Source organism: Diplotaxodon limnothrissa, linkage group LG12 (assembly GCF_057381915.1).
Source record: "Diplotaxodon limnothrissa isolate DT_005_m linkage group LG12, D_limnothrissa_male_GT1.1, whole genome shotgun sequence".
Taxonomy (NCBI): domain Eukaryota; kingdom Metazoa; phylum Chordata; class Actinopteri; order Cichliformes; family Cichlidae; genus Diplotaxodon; species Diplotaxodon limnothrissa.
Window position 1 is genome coordinate 17,318,084 of NC_140607.1, and position 22,705 is coordinate 17,340,788.

Here is a 22,705-nt window from a genome sequence, read left to right on the forward strand (position 1 = left end):
ATCTGCGATTCTTCGACAAACACACCACCAGCTTTGCTCCCCCCCATCTCTCTCTTTCCATCTCCCTCTTTGGTTTTTACTTTCCCTCTCCTTAAACGTGAGATGAGAGGAGGGAGCCAGGATAATTGGCCATGCGTCAGTTGGGCTGTTTGATCACGTAACGCTGTGGAGGCTACACACCTACGTGCCGCTCAACAAACCGTCAAATGTAGCACCGGAGGCAGAACATGGCTCCAAAGGGAGCGAGGGACCCGTGCTGTGTAATGATGGTAAAATGGAGCAGTTTTGCCTGTGCTGGCTTTACTTATGCGTTTGTGTGTGTGTTCAACTATCAGCTGCAAGAGAGCTTTGAGGGCTACAACTGGGATTACATTTTCCTGTTGTTCATTTTTTAAGTTGTCCCCCCACTACAAAAAAAAAAAAAAAAAAAAAAGCTCAGGAAACCACATATCCTCTATCCAAATGCCCATGGCTTAAACATTAACACATAATCTGCTTTCACACTTTACTGTCTATACTGTATGCTACACCCATAATTGTCAAGACAATTATGACAGCAGTAAAAAAAAAAAAGGCATTCTATTTTCATAGGCATCCAATGACTCCTTAGATCTTTCCCTCTTCCCCTGCTGTGTTATTGTTTATTTCTGAAGAAGAGGCAGGCGGTAGGTATATTTTGATAAGAGCCATGCCTGGGAGAATCTGCGGACTCCCAGGGGAGTAGCGCTGTCTGTAGCATCAGCCACTGTCAAACCACTGAACCATTTAACAACGTTCACAGCGAGATCTGCCTCCTATTTTAACCCCACCGACTCAAAGGCAGACTTTGACATTGTACCTAGACAGATTTAAAGGGTCTGAGCACCTCCACCTCACTGCTTTTCCTTTACTTCGTCTCTTCCATGTCCATTTTCTCACCCTTTTTCTTCTCCCATTTTCCTCCTAGTTTTCCAGGTGTAATGGGGTGAACAGTGGGACTGGGGCAAGTGCGAGACAGGTTGGTTGGTCAGGAACAATACGGGCTTTAGACCTTACTAACACACCTCACTGAGTCGGTAGGGAAGTGGGTGGGCCAAGTTTAGGTGTGGTGCGCGTGTGTGTGCGCGCGTGTGTGTGTGTGTGTGTAATTTTGCCAAAACAAGGCAAGTAATATTTTTTACATTTGGGAACCATTATCTACAGTTTTGATACTTTAAAAGCATTTTTCTGGGCCCTTAATGATATGATTTCCGAAAGTATAAGTTGGATTGCAAATACAGACATTTACAGTTATACAGTTGCCACACTGTATTAGCTAAAAATTGCAACTGAAAAACTGGCAGTGTTACCAAAAGTGTTTTTGTGCAATATATTTACACCTGTTGATTTTCGTTTTAAGGTGTATGCGTGACTTTGTAAGTCAACATGTGTTCGTACAAACTCTGTTTTCAGTGACCTTTCTGGGTTGTTTCTGATGTGTGTGTGTGAGCATACTAATTTCAGGCCTACTTTAAAAAAACAATATCAAAAGTCATTTAATACCTCCTTTTTAAAAATGCATCATTAAATTTCCATATATGGCATCAGTAATTTACATATGTATGCATAGGAGATTCGTGTTTTTGTAGGACATCAAAAGCATTCATTCTAACTTCGCTGCACGCGCACTCACAATTTTCTTCCCTAACAATCGACCACAGGGGTGAAGTCGAGGTTGTGAATTTCTGTTCAAACACTCTGCAACCCCATTCCGATAACACTGATTTAAATTCCACTTCCACTAATTTCCCCATATGACTACGTTGGCAGCTCCCTATAGATAAAAAAGGATTGAGTTAGAACATGTATAGCAAGCACATTCACCATCACTGCAACTCCCCCCTCGTCACCCTTTCTGGCTCTTTGAACTCTTTCTTAGAGAAAGCACAGCAGCCTATTCAGCAGGGAGAGAGGTTCTGTAGTGACTCGAGATAGCTAGGCTGAGGCTAAGACTGGCATTGGAGGTGCTTGTGGGGATTGAGGCTACTTGGGAATGGCGTTTGTTAATATTTAATAAAAGCAGCTCCTCACTAGATCATATCTCTGCCTGAGTTTATATACACTGTCAGCCTGGGACGTGCACACGCATGCCTCCATGTAATTATGGGCTAGGTAGAGGGGTTTGTGTGTGTCACTGAGTACACGTATGCACATGTCTTTGTGTGATGCTTGGAGTTTATGGATGCTGTTGTTTTTTTCTTCTTTTTTTTGTCGCTTTGTGTGTTTTTGTTTTTTTTATTTAATGCTCTCTTCCTTGCACATGATGAGAAGCCCTTGGTTAAGAAAGTTACCAAACAGTGCAAGTGGTTGTTTACTAATCTTAATGAGAAGATCAGGGTCTTTACTCTGCGGTTGTGTTTATGTGTGTGTCTGTCATCTTCTTCATCTTCTCTAAATCATGGCTCCAGTGAAATGGCAGAAAAGAATATGTTTCATGGCCCTTGAGAATGTGTCATATGCGTGCCATTTATTTATTTTTTTCCCCATTTCCTCAGAGTGGCCACAATGGCTTTTGTGTATCACTCTTGAACAGCTCAAGGATATGAACATTTTCCTGGCACCTTCTATTGAGGAAGCACAGACAAAAATGGCTGGCTTATTGAGAGCAGCCAGCACTTCGTGATGAAGAGTCAGTGTGATTCGCTGAGGGCTTGAAAACAATGATGCGAACAAGGGCACTAAACAAGTGGGATTTAATGAAATGCTCCCATCAGGACAATACATTCTTTCGTGTTCTTCATCCAGCACTCTCGGTTCAAGTATGCAGAGGGAGCCAGAGAAATCTTAACCTCTATCTCACTGTCACTGCAGTGCTCATCACAAAGAGAGCCAGAAACAAAATAAGACGCAGGAAAAGGACACAAAAATACATTCAAATCGAAAGAAAAAGTTTGCGTCTTTGTAACCACAAAAAACACCACCTCCATCGTCACAACTACACATTCTTCCTTGCAGAGCAACTTAATTGAGATATCAAACATTGCTACTTTCTCTTTATGTGAAGTGCTCGGTGGCCCCTGCTGTGCCCTGGTTGGACAGCACCCATGGAAAGGGCCACAAGAGATCACAGTGTGTGTGTGTGTGTGTTCATGCTCGTGCTTGTGTCAGAGTATATATTGGTAAATCACGGCAGGAGGCCTCCCATAATAAGGCTGTCTGGGTGAGCAGTGGGCCGCAACTGACGAAGAGGACCCCAGCTGTCACAGGGCCTAGCAGCCGGTCCACAGTGACTTCATACTCTCCTTCTACCCAAATACACACTGAAAGGTGCACAGACGTACCCCAAGGCACCCATATGACCCTGCTTGACACCCTGAGAGATGAGCACACTAGGAGGCACGGGTACACAGAAAACACAAGCAGGAAGAGAAAGTATAGCATGGCAATAGCTCCATGTTAACAGTGAAGTGGAGCACTAACAGACTCATGCAGCTATACACCTATGACCACTGCAGGAAAAACTAACAAGGGAGTGTGCCAAGTCAGGTGTAGTCAGTGCTTTACTTGTACTGTTTGTTCTGCATTTAGAAGTACAATATGTGTTAACTGTGTGTTCAGGAACTGTAAACTGGGAAATGTTAACAAAGGTCAATACAGGTATATAAAGGATTTTGTTGCTACAAAGAACAGTGCTACAAAAACAAATCAAGAGTCATCATTTGACTCATGATTTTCATGGAACAAAAGAAAATGTTTGCATTTTGCTTAATTCATTGCCTTTGAATGCATTGAATGTGGAGTGAAATGTTGATCTGTTCTGATAACAGCGGTTAAAATACCTGTCCTTCAAAATTAGAGTTAGAGGATTCACGTAAACAAGGCTCTAGAATTATATCCCTGTTTTTATTTAGGTGACTTTCAGGATATTAATAAAAACAAATAAAAAAAGCCTCATTGAACAAGAGGACATCTGTCTAATTTAGTATTATTCATTTTATGAACTATGTAAAGCACTTTGATTTTCCAATATGTAAGATGTACTAAAATTGCCTTGTCTTCTAAAATTACTTTTTCCTTATCTGGTGAGATTTAATGAAACCACATGTTTACATCACCTGTAGAGGGTATTGTAGGACACAGGCATCTGCACAAACATGGAAAAGTTGCCTTCACATATTGCAATGACATGATAAGAGCCTATAGTCCAGCGTGGCATCGCATAGGCAGACTACCCTCAGACGGTCGGATTTACTACAGAGAGACAGAGCAAAAGAAAGAAGAGGAATAGAGGGACAGGAGGATGAAAAAGGAAGGGAATGCTGTGCTGGAGAGAAATTAAATCAGTGGCTAAATTATTGCATGATTGCCCATTCCCCAAAGACTTGGGCATCATTTGGTAGAAAGTGTCTAATAATTGGTTTTCGGCCATGTCAGACACATGCAATTCCCCCTGCTAATGGCTCTGTTAGGAAGAACTGGGCCTCCTGGGTTAGAGAAGGACAGAAAATAGCCAGGCGGCAAAAAAGCCACCTACACCCTCATCCTTTTTTTTTTCTTCTTTTCCCTCAGATAAACGAGGGAATGAGAGAGAAAGAGAAAGATGCAGAGAAGGCGCGAGATGACAAGAAGGAGAGAATGTGTATGTGAGCAAAGAGGAAATGAAGTGGCAATAAGTGCAGCCAAAGGGGAAATGCTCTTCACCGTGAGTTTAATACATCAGACTGGGGATTTGGCAGCCCGCCACACAGCAATTGTTTACCTTTTTGCTCACTGGCTGCATCTGTTCTGTTTTGTAAACGGCACTAAACTATTCGCCCGTAAACACCGGAATCAATAACAACTGCTAAGGGAATTCCCTTATCCCGCCCCTCCCTCTCTTTCCCTCCCTCTCTTCCCCATGTTTTCATCCCTAACCACCACCCCTTTTCCTTCCCCTAGATCTCCTCCTCTCTCCCTTCTCTCTCTGTTCCCTGCCAGTCATGAGCAGTGTTTGTGTGCACACGTGTGTGCGTATGTGAGAGAGAGGACTGTGGAGATGGTGGAACCCACAGAGAAAAGTAGAAGAATGATGGCTTGCCAAAAATACCTGCTCTGTTTTTTTTTTTCCTCCCACTTTTGTGTTACATTGTTGTCATTATTAAAAGATACAAACTAAAAACTGGCCACTGTAGACCTGCGGTGTTTGATTTTTCCTGGACATTTTTTCAACAATGGCACTGTTTTCGCATGAAACATAAAGATGAATAACGCGCTACTTGCCTTGAGGGCTTTTTGATAAGATGCCAACTGCTTTAATGGTTATCACAGAATATGGCTTAACATTTGTCTTTTTGTTTATAGGAGCATCCTCACTCATAAGCTCCGTCCATAATGTTATATGGAAGGAGCTGTTATACTGTATAAACATATCATTTTTGCCCTGCTTTCACCACTGGCTCCTCCTTTATTGATTCTCACTACATTGACCTTTGGTTGAACTCTTCTGGCTGCTAGTGCCCTTCCTCATTCTGCTCTATAAGACATGCCATGTACTATGCTATATGACACACCTGGGTGCTTTTAAGCACACCCTCTCCATCAAGTGGCTATGGGAGCCTTCATTTGGCCTCACTGTTGTGACAAAGGTATAATGAGGTTTAGATGGCTATGTACTAGACTGCTATGGCTATAGGGCTATTTGGCTAGGGAGACGACTATAAATACCTATATAAGCTGCGCTGCAGACCCCAATGAAAGGCTGAGGCACAGCATTGCTGAACATCAAGGTCATGCGTGCGACTATTTAGGGTGTGACTTAGTGAGCAAGTGGAGCTGTCAAAGGGTCACAGGTTGAGGGAATGAACAGAATGAATGGTAAAGAGGAGAAAGAAGCTCTGGAAAAGGTGATACTTAGACTGAGGTGGGGGTTAATGGTTGCTGTATGCCACAGAGAAGGTTAAAATGGGGCAACAGGGTGGGGATATAGTGGCAGCTTTTTAGTAGAGATGCACCGACTGGGAATTGAATTGGCCAAATTAACCAGTGTTACTGTTACTCTTAATTATACTATCGATTCTATTTATTTTGTTTTTGAGGTTGTTGATCCCTGTGCAAGCAAAACAGAGAACTCAGTATAGATATAGATAAATAGTATAGATAGTATATAGCTATTTCATGCCGAGCATAAATTCATACATGGATCGTAGATTTATGTACCACAAAATAAACCCTTTAAAAATGGATACAGTTTTGAGAGTATTCAGACAGACAGACACACGGATAATGCACAGATATAGATATTCAATAATTAAGAAGACACGCTAATGGCAATGTGACTATCAGCCACAGCCGATGTTTGGCTGATAACTTAATGCATCCCTACTTTTTAGATAATCCGGTGCAGTAACTGTGTGGTTATATCAACAACATTTCCTGGCTTGTCCGGTTGATTGTTTACTCTTGAGTTGTTGACAGCTTTAGCTCTTGATTTGCTGGTGACTTCAGAAATAGACAAGATTGGTGGTGCGTGCGTGAATGTGCAAGCTGGAGAACGAGACAGGCACACGGGTGTCAGCCAGGTCACGCGTGTACACATGCAGCATGATGTAGTCTCTCTAGCACAGACTCCCACTGGACCCCATTACAGAGGAGCTGCTAAGCTGCAGACCCATGCAGCTTAATTACACACACATGCACGCGCTCACACATATACATGAACGTAAGCAAACACACCAAATTACACATCTGTTCACTTGTGATTTCACACAGCCGCGCGCACACACACACGCACGCACATAAATATATGTATAGACGTAGACTTGGAAAAACAAAAAAATTTGAGGTCAGAATTTTTATTCCATGGAGGCCATAGAAATCCGGTTGGTGTGTGACAATTGTCTTGCACGACTGACATGTGCAAATGTGCATTCGAGCACCTCCTGCAAATCAAGTTATTCATAATGGCCTGCGTTACATGCTCGTAAACAAGTGTGCGCACACCCAACAGATACGAAAACACACAAAAACTCATCGACTCTCATTTATTAACACTCATATAAACATACGCAAGTGCCCACACACAGCACACTGAGTCAAACCTCATGCATGATTAAACCAGGCATCCTTGGGGACAATGTGTTTTCATATTGTCAGATTTTGTTTAACAATATGGCAAAATTTCATTAGGATTCAGAGGCAATAATGTTACAATTATTGGAAAAGGACCCCCCTCTTCTTCCCGTCTCAACGCTCAATCATCTCCGAGCTTTCAGAGTCAAGGCTAATACCGAGCTCTTCCATTCCCAAATGCCTTTGCAGTGGAGGAGCTCATTTAAGCGGACACACAAAAGTATTTGTGCATGTGTCTGGGAGTATGGCAACGCATCTCCTAGCCGCCCATTCTCCAGCTTAATGCGGAACATCCCCTGGGTGATGGCTTTGGCAGCCTCCAAAATGGGAAATCCATATTTGCCAAGGGGGTCATCGGCGGGTTATGGGGAGAAAAGTTTTGTGCTGAGAGAGAGGGATGTGCATGTGTGACTTCTCTGGGAGCAAAGTTTTGCATATTTTTTTCGCTGTCTCTTTGTTTGTGCCGTGTTTTGGGAAAACATGAATGGGTCGATATTTATAAGAGGTGTTGTGCGAGGCAAGACTTGTGGAGGGTGGTGTTTTCCGATGAGTGCATGTAGGCGGGGAGGTTGGGTTGAAAACCCATTTTCATGAAAATGTTTATTCCTTTACTGAACTATAAACTGTAGTGCATCTCTTTGCTAGTCATGCATTCCTAAGCATGCACACTGTTTATTTGATCTCTTCTCTTTTCCCCCCTTGACAGCACCACTGGAGCTTCCCACGAAAAGTCGGAGCTTTAGTTTGACCTCCCACCAGTTGAGGGCATTAACCCAGCTGGCTTGCACCCTGCTGGGATTTGAGAGCGATGTGAAGGAGCTGGTCACTAACACGATCTTCATTGACTGTACAGGAGACACTCCTCCTATAAAAGGTAATCAGTTACTCAAAAATGCACACATGTATCTATCTATAAATGACAGACAAAAGTAAAAAAAAAAAAGAACTCTTGACCTGAACTATGAGGAGATTTGGTGGCTCTTTCATGCCAAGGGCAACATTTTGCTAGAACGATTTATGTCTACATGTCTCCACAGTATGGAGGGTCACAGCAAATCAAAACAATGATCACAGTTGGCCTCTCCCAAGATAACAGTGCTCCAATTCATAGGGCATGAGGTTTCAGTCAGGGGCTTACTAAGTATTAAAGCATGATGTAAAAATGACTGAACACCTACAGTATGGGGGATTTTGATCGGACTTTTTAGACAGTGTCTCCTTCACCATCATCAAACCTAATATCATGCAATATAAAGTGCTTTGATACAACAGAACTGATATATAAATGCCAATCCATTTCCATTTTCAATAAACTCTTCATATACTTTGACTAAGACGCTTGGTAAGTTTTTGTTGATTTGTTGTTTTTTATCTTTGAAAATTATTATTGGTCTTGTGTGTTCTTGTTAAAACAAATATCAGCCAATCACTAGACAGCAGTGCATATAAGGAATGTGACCTCCTGAAATTCATAATGAGCTCCAGAATGGTGGAAAAAAGGCGATTTAAGTGACTTGGAATGGTTGTTGGAGCCAGGCAGGATGGTCCAAGTACTTCAGAAACTGCCGTTTATACTATCTAAACAGCCTACCTGAGTATTGTTGCTGACCATGTCCATCCATTTATCTTCTGACCGCTACTTCCAGAAGGATAATGCACCAAGTGATGTTTTGACAAAGCTCAATTAATCTCAAACATTTTTCTTGAATACAATAATGAGTTGACTATGGTCAAATGGCCTCCACAGTCACCTGTGGGATATCGTGGAATAGGAGATTTGTATCATGAATTTTCAGCCAAGAAGCCTGCAACAGCCATGTGATGCTGTCAGTCAATGTGGACCGAAGGAGGAGGAATGTTTCCAGCACACTGTGAAATCTGTGCAACGTAGAATTAAGCCACAATTAAGGCAAAAAAAAAAAAGGGCTAGGCATCTGGTACTAGCAAGGTGTACCTAATTAAGTGTAAGTGTCTGGTGAGTGTACAAGATTATGTATCTAAAAATAAAATCCTCTCTTTAAATCAGTGGTCAAACAAGGACAACATAATTCCTTTTAATACCTTTAAATTCATAGAATTCACAGAAAATTGAAATAAATGCACACACACACACACACACACACACACACACACACACACACACACACACACACACACACACACACACACACACACACACACACACACACTGTTACTTACTTGTTCTTTCCAAAAGTCTCGAGTTGTGTCTGAAGAAATGTGTTATTTTAGTTGGGAATTATCTGGGGTGTTATATAAGCCTTTAGTATCCCTTTCCTCTCTCCCCTTTGAACTGCTGCTGCGGAAATGTTAAATGAAAGCTTTTGGTGCATGGAGTAATTTCCATAAAGGTTACATTTACAAAAACAAGACTTGCAGAAAGGCTCAATTTACAGGGAGGTAAACAGCCTTTAAAGGGCAGTTATCCAAATCATTAATTCCAGGCAATCAAACAGCTTAATTACCAGAAATTCATCAGATGGGCTTAAAGGTCAAAAAGTGATGCGCTTGCTGCTTCCTTCTTCTTCCATTGCATGCGGTCTTGTTCAGCTAAATTGCCTCGCCTGGGGTCTTACTCTTCGCCTTCTGATTAGGAAACTGTGGCCTTGATGTTCAGGCTTTTTAATTGCAACCCTAACCCAACATCCTGTACGCTTGTCTTCATGTCAGCCCCTCCTACACTCCCCCTTCTTCCCACACAGGCTCCCTTCATGGAATTACCCCATTTAAGGCTCATACTATCTGGGTTCAAATCAAATTTAAACCCCAAATTTAGACTTTTAAAGCAAATGCCAGTGGCAATTTTTTTCTACTCCATTTGAGGCATGTGCATTTATACTTCTCATGTTGGCCAATAGGGAAATAACAGTATACTTAATATAGACGTAGTCATTCTAAATAATCCATAGACTTGAAAGATATTACAGATTATCGCGATTCATTTTCAAACCAGGATTTTTCTGAAGTTTCATTGTCATTGTTGATAACTTGTAAGTTTGACTGAGCTGTTTCCTAGTCACACTGTAAAATAAATCTCTTTAAATTGATCAAAAACGTTATCGTGCTTTTAGGCATCTTGAAAAAAAGCAAAAAGGATTCAGACAACACAACTGAGAGCAAGAAATCCACCACAGAAACAACAAAGGTACAACTTTTACATGTTTCTTTATCATTACAACTATTTCATATCATGCGGGCATATTAACTTTTTTTTAGGATTGCAAACAAGCAGTGTTTTATAGCAGTGAAATGAACAGGTAAAGTATTCCCTTCACCATTCAGACATTAATTGGCTGTTGGCTCATTTCCTGTTTGCCAGGCAAAGGTTCTGGAGTTCAACTGGAGGTCAGCATTCAAGGGACTAGTCCCTCACATGGAGCATTGCGTAAAGGTGGTGCTGGATAATGTCTGTGCTAAGAATCTACAACAAGAAGACGAACTGCATTCTTCTGGACATCTCTCTGTCTCCCTGAGCCTGATTACTAGACCCACCTTCACCACTGCCAGCAACACACATCTCAGAGAAGACACATTCTCCTCCTACTCAGAGGCAGAGACTCCCAGAATGATAGCCAAGGTACTCTTGCACATAGTGTCGAGTAAACCGATGTTTAATTGTAATTTGATTTAAGTACATTTGCTTCAGGGCAGTCCTTAAGTAGCTCTAGTTATTAGTATGTAGTTATCCAATGATTCTTGTCACACAAGCCGTGCTGGAGGAATGTTTGGTTTTACTGTAGATCAAATTAGCCCACTAATACAGTGCAGGGCCTTAATCAAGCAAAAGTAGAATTTCTCCTGTGGTTACTCCTGTTGTCTTTAAGAATAATTTAAAAAAGAAAATAAAGGTGCAGACAGGCTGGAATTTAACTTCTGAATTCTCCTATTGTTAAATACCCCCATTGCTCTCATTATAGAGATAGATTCCTCTTATTAACCTTTCCTTATATCAAGTCCTTTCTATCATTCAGTACCAAATAGCACTAATTCAGAACCTTATTCTCTCTCCTTTAGTCAATTATTTTGTGTACTAAATGTGTAAAACTCAGCTGTTGTCAAATGTGCAAAAAAGGAAGACACACATGAGTCTAATGCGTAGGTTTATTCTATGAGCAATATCTGTACAAGGCCCTCATTGTCGTGCAGTCTTGTGTGCTAGTTCCTTTTGCCATACACAGTGGACTCACTGTCCTCTTCACCCAGAACAATGCAAGTCTCCAAACAATACCTAGACCCAGGGAGAATAATGTTTTTTGTTACCCTAGCAGAAAGGTCTCTGTGCAAAAGAGGGCCCGAATGATTTGGGCATGACACCTTGAAAAGTTTCCTCGAAAAAAGTCATCAGTATTACCAGAGTTCTCTAAAGACAAAAAATAAACAAACAAAAAAAAAACATTTAACCACTATGTAGGTTAGATGGGATGTAGAGAAAGGTGTTGAAAGTGGAAAGTGGAGGGTATATGGTGCACTAATGATCTAGGGATGTATTATGAAGGCAAAGAGGCTTGGTTAGTGAACAGAATAAAGCAGGATAAGCAGAAGGGGTGAGAGAGGGCCTGAGAAATGGCAGGGAGAGGTGAAGCAGAAACCAGAGATTGACTTTTCTCCAAAGGTAAGGCTGGTGTCTAATGTGAGACAAGGTTTAGAATTTAACTCTCTACAAAAGGATCTCCAGTGTGGCCAGCCACATACACACTGTCACTATGCTGTTTTTTTCCTCTTTTTTTTCACTTTCGCGTTTCTTCATTTTCTCTGCATTTTTAAATTTTTCCGAACAACTTTTCAGGGAGTTCTACCTGAAACTTTCCCCAACTCACATTCATCTTCCTCTCAACTACCCACCACTCTCCCCTACACTGAGCACTATTCAGACTCTTATCATTACTGCCTCACCTTTCTTCCCTCCTCCCACTCTCTCCTCCCCTAACCCTTTTACACTGACAGTATTTGTGGCTCTCACTGCTAACGAGTGTCAGAATTTGTCTGTACTCAGGACCTGTACAGCGTAGTTATGTGTAGGTCAACGTTTCAAAGATGAGAGTCTTTCAGCCCAAAGGTTATACATGCATGCATTTGAATTCAATAACACTGAGCTAAAAAGATATTCAAGACAAATACATATATGTGTGTATGTGTGTGTGTGTGTGTGTGTGTGTGGGAGGGGTGGTATATGTGTTTATACACACATACTCTATGTGTTTGCTCGAATATGCTTGAACATGCTCTAGTGTCTGAGAAGAGCAAATTTACTTTTTACAAGACAAAACCTTGAAAATTGCCGGTAGAAAGATATTATGATAGATCAATATTTCTCACATTTATATTCATTTGTTCATACCTCAGTCCTCGCTTTTTTATCTGAACCCACTTTCCTCTGTCTATATTACCATAAATATGCAGGTTGCAATGATACTGTTCATCCATCACAGTACTTGATGATGTACTTTTATTATTGGCAGATAGATGAATTACAAACAGCCTGCTTTCAACAGCTGTAACTCACCCTCCTGTCAGAACCTGGGATTGAACTCTCCTTGTTTTACTAGACCCTTCTAACCTTCATGCCAGCTTTCTATTATAGCAGCAGAAGTGCCTTTTCTGTATTCAGACTTTAGCGAAGCCCTCACCTGCGTGTTCATTTCTTCACTTGTCTGTCTACTCCACATTCTGCACACACATAAACGGCTCGCTAGCACTTTATAAAATCTCTTTCACCTTGCTGCAATAGTCCTGGTGGGATCACACGCTTTGATCTTAGCTAGTTAAGGTTTCAGACTGACTTCAACTGGCTTCAGTGTGTGAGTGTTTATATGTGTGCGAATACTGTATTTGTATGCTTCTTCAGGATCTTTCCATTATGCTCCTTTTTTCTCCCATCAAAGATAAGCTCCTAATGACAACATTCAGTCCTGTATTGACTTAATTGTCCAAGCGGTCATTGTTTGCCGGCCCCACAGAAAGCTTTTATCGAGAAAATTGTTTGAAGAGATTGTTAGATTGTCAGCTGCAGACACACTGTTAGCTGTAACAGAAATAGAAATGCTGAACTTCTCAGTCCTCTCCGACAGCTAGTCAAGTAATCCCGTGACTGTAGAAGCAGGTGATTCACACTATGACTGACTGATTGATTAAACTGCAACAGTCTTCTGAGTGTTATTTTCTTTCTTCAGTGTGACCTAGATAAATAGATCCAGCAGATATGGGCCTTGTGCTATGTTTTAAGGCTTCTACTGATCCACCTGGCTCATAACTTAAGCATATGCATATTTTAGGTCTATACATTTGGATTCACAAATACAGCTGTGTAAGAAGTTTTCACAGTAATGTAAAAAAATTGACATTTGATTAATTTATCAACAGCATAAAAGCAGAAGTTTTGCTGGTTTGATTCGTACAATGCCAAGAAGGAAAGATATCGACAATGACCTTAGAGAAGCAGTTCTTTCTGCCCATCAATCTGGGAAGGGTTATAAGGTCATTTCCAGACAATTTGAAGCCAATCATTCTGCAGCGAGAAAAACTATTCACAAGTGGAAAACATTCAAGACAGTTGCCAGGATCTTTCCAGGTGTGGAACTCCCAGCAAATTCACCCCAAGGTCAGACTGTGCAATGCTCAGAGAAACTGCAAAAAAATCCCAAGAGCTACATCTCATGTTAAATGTTAAAGTTCAAGAAAGTACACTAAGAAGAAAACTGAGTTTTTCTTGTTTGGAAGCGCTACCGGGAGAAAGAATCTTTTCTCTGAAAAGAAGTGGCGCCACATCTTAAGTCAAATGCAAAGTTGCATTTGAACAAACCTCAGCACTCCTGGAACAATGATAGACAAGACCAAGATGATTGACCATAATGCACAGTACCACATTTAGTATAAACTATGTACAGAATATGAGCACAAACTTCTTGTACCATGTGTCATACATAATGGTGGAGGTGTAATACCTTGGGCTTGTTTTGCAGCCACAGGACCTGGACACAATGTAATCATTGGTATACATAGGACTTCATGGTCAACTCAAAATTTTCTAGAGTCAAATGTGAGGCCATCTGTCCAACCAATAAAGCTTGGCCGAATTTGGGTCATGCATCAGGACAATGATCCTAAGCCCAGCCGCAAATCTCCAACAGAAAAAGAAACTATCAGTGCGTTGCAATGGCCCCAATGAAAGATCAGAACTCAACCTGATTGAAATGCTGTGGTGCGTCTTTATTGGGCCAAGCTTCTTTCCTGTCTGACTTCCACCTCCTCCAGTGTGTTGTAAAATTTGTATTAGATTGTGACTACGGTGATTAACAATGTTATAAAATATGACTGATGTTTTTTTGTTTGACCTAATGCTGTGAATTTTTAACAGCAAAGTTGATGCCGAGTGCATGTCCTCAGATATTTGTATTCATCGTTTGCACTTGTCACTGTTTTCAGTAGTAGGCAAACACAAGATAAATGCCTGTGTAATACTCAGCTCAGTCTTGAATCCTTGTCATTCTGATCACTTCTCACAAATGTTCCATTATTTACATTTAATGAGGTCTCTTTTTACAGTTTTTTGTTTTTTTTGTTTTTTTTGTTTCCTCTTACTGACAGATTTTCCCTCTGTTACTGAAATCATCTTGCCTCATGTTTGCGATCTCTCTCCCCCCTCAGTTTTGCGGAGCAGTCATGTCTGAAATGGATGCCTTACTACCACTGGCAGCAGCCTGCAACGAGAGCTCTCTTCTGCAGGTGCGATCAAGCTTTATAGAGTCATGTGGCAGAGCAGCATTTGCCATGTTGGGTCGTTTGCAGGAGAGGGCCCTGGAGGTACCATCCTCTGCTCCCCTGAAGAACTTGCATGCTCTACTGGCCACTTGCATTTATGTGCACCAGCGACTAGAGCACTACAGTGCCAGGCTGAAGGATTCCAGTACTGCTGCAGCTAAAATGTAAGTAGTGTGTTTCCAGATGTTTATGGACATTTACAGTTATTTTGTTTAAACTTCACGCAGCTGAATTATTTATTTGCCTTGCTCCCATGCTTTGTCTTTTTCCCAACTTTTTTAGACCTGGTGACTGCCACGGCCAGTGACATTATGTCTCCTGGTTTCCATTTAATTCCTGTTCTCATGAATGCTATATCTGTGGAATGCTTTGAGGGCTTTTATTTTAATTTGGCACAGACAATTACTTGGGCTAAAGGAAGAGCTGATAAGAGTTTGTTGGTCAAAGGTCGCTTGCAACTTCAAATCTGTACCATTTTTATGATTTCTAGACCTTTAGGAAATTTGACAATATCTGGCACAAACACTCACTTGGACTCAAGGCTGAACTCATTAGAATATGTTGGTCAAAGGTCAAGAGTCAAGGTCACTGTAAACTCACAAAACATGCTAATTATGACTTTCACATGAAATTTCACACATTGGTCTAACAGGATAAACTGATGAAATGATGGCCTTTTGCATTTAAAAGGTCAAATGTCAGCTTAACTGTGGCACCGTAATGTTCCACAAAAAGACTTTACTAGTCATTATTCAACTGCATAACTCAGGAACACATGGGGAGAATGTGATTATATTTTACTTCTGATTTGATCCTAAACTTGTCACAGTTATCTTTGGTGATTCCTTAGTGGATTGCTTAAAAACTAAACAAACGGAAACTTCACTTATAGACACAGGCAATGCTTTACTGTGGCAAAGTAATTCTAAAACGACTCTCAAAATATCCAGTGTTGATTCTAGAAACCTATGGGCCCTAGGCCCACCCAACCAAGTGTTCATCACCATTATATTAAAGGAAGTATATTTATACACTAACACATTAATAATGTCATTTTCATAGCTTTCATGTTACAAAATTAGCATTACTCAAATTCAACTTTTGAATGTTGTTCTTGGACGTACACATTACATTTGATAGCCTTGACTGTCTACTCAAGTTTTTACATAATGAAAATATGTCTTTTTCATTTTCAGAAAACCATTAAACCTACATAACAGATTTGGAAACTACAACAAAATGCACACACCACACTGCACATACATTCAATTATATTGGTGTAATTATTGTGCTATAGACTGATCTACCGAGGGAAATAAATATCACCTGCATGACCCATCTTAAGTATTCGGGCTGAGGTGCTTGTGTGAGATTTAATGGTACATGGCCCTGTCCATTGGCCTCTCAATGCGGTGAAGTCGTCCTGTACCATTAGCAGGAAAAACAGCCCCAAATAGTAATGTTTCCACGTCTCTCCTTAACTGTGGGGATGGTGTTCTTTGGGTCATGCTCAGCATTTCTTTTCTTCCAAACATGGCAGGTTGAGTTGATGCAAAAGAGCTTCAATTTGGTTTTTCTCCCAAGCCTTCTCTAAATCAGTTTATAACTTTTATGTAATGCATTTTTTTCTGGATTTTTGGTTGATATTCTTGTCTTTCTCCATTAAAATGAAACTAGCGTAACAATTACACACTGTTCATTCCTTTGTAATCGAGCAAAGTTACAAATTCAGCAGGGGATTAAATAATAATTTCCCTCAGTGTATAGCACAATAATTACACTAATATAATGTAGTAATTTAGAGTACACTTGGCTCTAAATTTCATAACTTATCATCCATAGCTCAGGTGGAGACAGCGTTTAACAAAGAAAAGTGGCAGAGACCATGTTTATTTCAATAACAATGTCTAAAGCAAATCTGAATGGTGATAAAGTATCTATTCTGTAACTACTAGATTCTAATATCTGGTTGCTATGCTAATAAGACAATCCTGACCCCTGGCCATGCGCAATCTGCCCCGCTCTGCTAGCTAAATAAACCAATATTAAAACAAAGTAAACAAAGAAATAATCTGCATTTAGCTCTTTAGCATTGTATTTGATGACTATCTGCTCCACTTACCACTGCCTTGTTTTTTCTTTTCTTTCTCCTTTTTCTTCTTTCTGTTTTCCACTCTTAGAAGTATAAAATCATATCATTGATCGTAATAGCTCTTCTTCATTTTCCTTGTGATTACATTTGTTCAAGCAGAATCGTGCATGCCACTTGCAACAGGAGTGGAGTTAGGTGGGGCTCCCTTTAGAGAGGTCAGGTTTCTCCTATACTGCCATTCCCAACTTTGCACATTGCTATCGTTGTAGTTAACTGTCTGTCAGCCCTGAGGGGCCCCCCACCGGTCTGGGGCCTGCCTTACCTAGCAGTTGCCTGTCTTGCCTAGTTGCAAGCAGCATCTCTTAAAGTATCAGCAGTAACCATTAGCAGCTGACAGGCAGCTTTGCAGATCTATATTACAAGGATTTGCACCAGAAACATAAATCACATAGCACTACTTGCTCCAGCTACCTTATGTAAAATACATTTTCATTTTTTTTTTACCCTAATTTGAAATAAAAGATAAATATTTAGTATGTTAATCAACTGAAGCAGTGGATGAAGAAGATTTCTTCCAAATTTAGAAACTAGGAAATTTAAAATGATTCTTGAAAGTCAAAGAAATTCTAGATGAACAGGGGGTTACCAGAGATAACGACAGAGGGTAACAACACCCACAGTATCTGCACCTGCTAAGTTTTTCCATCCATTTTCTTCAACATTTTCATGCCCCTTATCACCCCCTTAAACTGCTCTCCACAGATCTCCTTTAAAAACATCCTTGGTGCTGTTTGTGCTCCTGTTTTCCCACCCTTGGCCCTTTACCCCTGCACTCCACCTGCACTTGCATGGTACCCCATTTGGTCATAAACCGCCTTCCTCTCTTTACACCATTAACTCCCCCCTGGTTTTAAGTCCCCTCTCTGGAAAGTATAAAGGCAGGTGGATTTAAAGGGTATGAAATGTCACACTGAACTTTTATAATAAATCATCTATTCTTTCATCTAATCATTTCACCCGTGCCATTGATAGCTCCCAGTACATAAAAGACAGCTCTTAATTATCCATATGCATTACAGGATTCTGCACTGTTGAACTTGTTTACCCTAGTAAACCTGTTTTGTTTTGTTTTTTTTTTTTTTTTTTCATTTAATATGCTGTGTGTATTATATTATGTGTTTTCTAACATTACCTTTAAAGATGTTTCTTCATCTGTGCCTAGAACCCTGACCCCACTACCTGTGCAGAAATACAAAGATACAGTCGAGGCCATGAGAGAGCAGTTGACCAGCTACTGTATCCAGGCTTGTTATACATGCATTCTTCAGGATGCAGAGAGCCACCACTGGGCTGACCCTAAACCTTTCTATGAGGTAAAATCGCTATATGATTAAAAACAAACAACTAAACAAAACAAATGTGTTGTGACACACTTCTGTGAGTTTTATTTAAGTGTAAAACAGCTCTAGTGTTGTTGTGTGTTGATTTGATTTCTTTTATTGCAAAAATTTCAATGCCAGTGTCTTAGGAGGCTTGTTGGATAGATTTTGAGGAACTCTAGGAATTACACCCTAGAGCTTTCTTGTTTCTTCTTTTCATTCCCACAATATACCTTTACCTCCCACTCTCCCACTTCTAACTCAGTCTTCTACTCTGAGCTCCCTGAGAACATCTGTGGCTTCCATGCTGCCCTGGGGGCTCCAGGGATTCAGTTGTCTGAAGTCTGCAGTCTACACTGGGACTGTCTGGAAACAGCAGAGGGCCCCTGGAACTCCCCTACCTTTATGCCCTTAAACAAATCTAAACCTCCCCTCTCTCTTTTTGCTTTTGACTTTTTTTCCCTTTGTTCCTCCCTCCCTCCCTGGGTCACTGGTGTCAGACAGGCCTGCTGTGTGCAGGTGTGTGCTTTTGTTCAGCCATCACTTTGTGCATCCGTACCAGTAAATGTATGTGTAGGTGTACAGCAGCATCTCAGGATGTAAGTGTCATTTGGTATGTCTATGTATGTACCTATATTTTTGATGTTTTATATTTTTGATTTGGATCCAGCTCCTGTCTGTGTAACCTTGAGTGAGTCTATAGGCAGAAGATGGCAACTCCGTTCAGGACATAAAGCTTGGACTTATTTCCTGTTTGTGACCAATACATACAGGGGAAAAGAAGGAAGAAGAAGGGAAGTAAACAAGAGATTGGGTGAAGTGGGAGAAAATGGATTGAAGAGTTTGGTAGTGTTAATGTGTATGCGTTGTGCAAAATGACCTTATAATAGGATAAATTTGAAGATTTAGGACGTGTATAGCAAAGTTAAAATGGTTAATGAAAACTAAACCAAAAATTTAGAAAAAAATTAAAACTAATTGGAATTATTTAATAAACCTCGAAAACCAATTAAAATAAGATAAAAATGTAGAGAAGCTTCAAGTATTTGTAAGTTTGGTTAAAAAAAAACAAACATTTTTATTACATCTATTAAGACTCTGGATGTCTACAACACCGTGAGCCAGCTGCTTTCAAAAAGTTATCTGTTTTTATTGAAGTTTTTTTTCTTTCACAAATCTTGCCTTTGATATCTGTCTGGCCTCTATACAATAAAAAAGATAAAAAATAATTAAAAACACTAAAGCGAAAAATTGAAAATAATTAAAACTAAACTGAAACTAAACTGATTTTTTTAAGTCAAAATGAGACAAAAAGCAAAACTAGTTAGAAATGACATACAACTATAGTAACTCTGGTGTACAGGTGAAGGAAAGAATGCATCCTCCTATATATTTTACAAGAGAGCTGCAAGATGCCAGGATAGTAATTCTTTTTAATCTGTCCTGTTTTTCCCCCTCTTCTCACTTTCTTGTGAAACATTCTTGATTTTTGCTCTTCCTTCTTTCACTCTTTTTATGTGTGAGAGTGGATGTGGAAGTGTGTGCTGGTTGTGATGTGTTTGCCAGTCCAGGACTTTAAAGCAGTCTAAAATCCCAGTGGGAAAAGAAACCCAGGTGCAGAGTGCAGGTGGCATGGCCACTGAGACATCCTGGTGTTGACAGACCTGCCTGCGTCTCTGCCTCTCTCTTTCTTCTCCTTCAGGGTTTCTCTCTCACTCTCTCTTTTTTCCCTTTTTTAACTCCTCTCTCTGTTTTTACTGTCAGTTTCCATATGATAACATGTCTTCATCTACAATCCCCCCTCCCTCAAATCTATCACTTTCTTCCACAGGGCGAGAGGTGTTCCTTCTCAGTGCAGATGTGGTTCTACTTCCTGTGCGGGCTTCGCAGCGACCTGTGGGCGGTCCTTCCAGCGGAGCTGGCCAGGGATGTCCTTGGCCAGGTTCTAACAGACACTTTACAACTGCTAGTGCGAAGATATGCCAGAGCGCGGGCTTCATATAAGAGGCACCTGCAAATCAGGTATTTTATCATGCATATTACTGATAATATATACATATAAATATAACAATGGACTCTAAAACAGTAATACACCAAGCAAAGACCTACACTCCATTTTGTTTCGTTTTTTAACATTTAAATAAATATGTCGCAATCGTTTTCATTTGTCTAATTGTGGATGGACTAACTGCTGAGAAATGCTGTGATGGAAGTTAGTCAAAGTTGATAAACAACTGACTTTTAATAAGTTGAGCACGTCAAAAAAATTGCAAGACGCTTATACAGTCGGAATTTTGTGCATGTCTATCCTTTAATGCAAATGTAAAAGGCAGAATCTGAGTTTGAGGAGTGGAGGCACCACCCACACATTCTAGCCCCATGCAGCACACACAGACTTTTTCCATCACGGGAACTTTTATCCAAAGGCTAGGAGCTATCGGAGGAACTCAGTTTGCTTCCACTCCAGAGTCTCTGCTCTGGGAGTCTGAAACTTTGACAGTAAGGCTTTTCTTTGGCCATCATTTCAAGAAACCTTTAGTATTTGTTTGTTCAATACATCAGTTGGAGTTACAGGATAAACCATGCTTCAAAAATGCCACATAAAGTGAACTCTGTATTAACAAAGATTGAGTGCAATATACATGAGATGTCAACGGGAAACCTGGTTTATGATTCTGGGAGATTTGTGTGTTTCTGGAAGGACAGTTATAAAGTGTGAGCATAGGCTAAACAGATGCCTTTCCAAAGCTTTTCCAGGTCTCCCTCTTGCTATAGTGTTCACATGGGTACTCCTATGCTCCATCATCTCTATTTTATCAGTCCTTTCCCTTTTGTTGTGAGAATTTAGATCAAAGGGAAGCAAAAAAGAGGTGATGATAGATGATGAGCAGCATTCCATAACCATTTAAGAAAGCAGATTTACTGGCATATAAGTAAAAGCAGTGGGTTGATGTAACATAGCACTAAGTTTTAGGGTGATCGCAAATCTTGCGAAATCCAAAGCTGGGACGCTTCAGATCTCAACGGTAAAATCAGAAGAAGTTCCTATTATCTAGCTGGCTGTGAAATGAGACTCGCAGTAGATAATCTTTAGGTGTTCTCAGCTTTTCAATCACATCCATTTTGTTTTTCTCTTTAAATTCACTCTTTCTGTTTCCCTCGTCCTGGAGATGTGACATTACAGCAATGTTGCTGTATGTGGAGCACCTTATGTGGAGTCTGTGTGAAGGTCCTGAGGCCTTGGTGTGCTACAACCCTTCTTCAGTGATTACCATAATAGCAGGTGGTTCAGACTGGCCATACCAAATCCACAACCTGTGTGACCAGCTCCTGACAGTCCTCGTCATTGTCACAGCACCTCTATCTTTGCTACATAGGTTGGTACAGTATGGTCATTTTTGTTATTTAATTTAAAATTTGGTAAGATGATAAAAAGATACTGCAATGTTTTCATACTTTCCATCTTACACTGTTTGAACAGAGTGAGTCAGATGGCTGTCACCACTGATTCTGGAAACATTTGTGTGGTGTGGTGTTTATTTTATTTTTTTTGTAAATGTAAACATGCTGCCATATGCAACAGGACATTTATGATAGATGCTGCGAAGGAGACCTCACCAGACCCACCGACCATTCCTGTCATACGCTGGCTAAATGCTATTAACCCCGAGGTCTTCACAGAGCAAGCTATAAGGTATACAAAATAGACCCATCTAACCATCTATCACCCATCATACAGCAGGCACACGGACAATATACATGTTCACTCTCAAATGCACATACACACTCTGGTATGCCAAGCAATCACAATCCCTTCCATCCTCCTCGTGTGTAGAGAAACATATGTGATTGTGTTTGGAGTTACAGCTGCATACTGTATGTGTGGATATATAACGTGCCACTCAAGTGTCAAGCTGCAGTTGTTGTGGTAATATAACACAGATGCAAGGTAAGAAAGAAAAACCAAATGAATGAACTACCGTTGACGCTGACAGTGAGTTTGTTGATGCTCATGGTTGCTAAGAGCTTTACACATGATGCATTGATAGCATACACACCTGAATGTGCACAATTATATACATGTGTGTACATTTGTGTCCAGTTACTGTTGTGACCTCCACTGTGCAGTCAATCATGCTTTCCCCTCACCCTTGTCTCCACCTTACTCCCCTCTCATCTGCTTCACAGCCAGAGGTGATGTCATTGTGCGCTGACGGAGCACAAATCAAACTAACCCCTGCTCCCCTGCTCCTAAGTATCAGAGAACTGAAATTAGTTTATTTTTATGACCTCTTTATTTCTTTGCTCCCACCTCCTGCCTTCATTCGAAGGCGCCAGCAGCCTGCCAGTGGCTCGTGGCCAGAACCACAGGTCCTCAACCTTTCTGGCCAAA

General features: G+C 40.6%; 1 protein-coding gene across 1 annotated transcript in view; it reads left to right on the forward strand.

The window, feature by feature from the left end:
• Window positions 1–22,705, forward strand: part of kiaa0825 (KIAA0825 ortholog) — a 114,761-nt gene that overhangs the window by 15,445 nt on the left and 76,611 nt on the right. Inside the window, exons 7-14 of the mRNA XM_085368136.1 lie at window positions 7,772–7,939; window positions 10,155–10,228; window positions 10,403–10,660; window positions 14,728–15,005; window positions 18,156–18,306; window positions 20,144–20,334; window positions 21,483–21,689; window positions 21,896–22,006. Coding sequence (XP_085224262.1) covers window positions 7,772–7,939; window positions 10,155–10,228; window positions 10,403–10,660; window positions 14,728–15,005; window positions 18,156–18,306; window positions 20,144–20,334; window positions 21,483–21,689; window positions 21,896–22,006 — 1,438 coding nt within the window. The remainder of the gene's footprint in view (window positions 1–7,771; window positions 7,940–10,154; window positions 10,229–10,402; window positions 10,661–14,727; window positions 15,006–18,155; window positions 18,307–20,143; window positions 20,335–21,482; window positions 21,690–21,895; window positions 22,007–22,705) is intronic.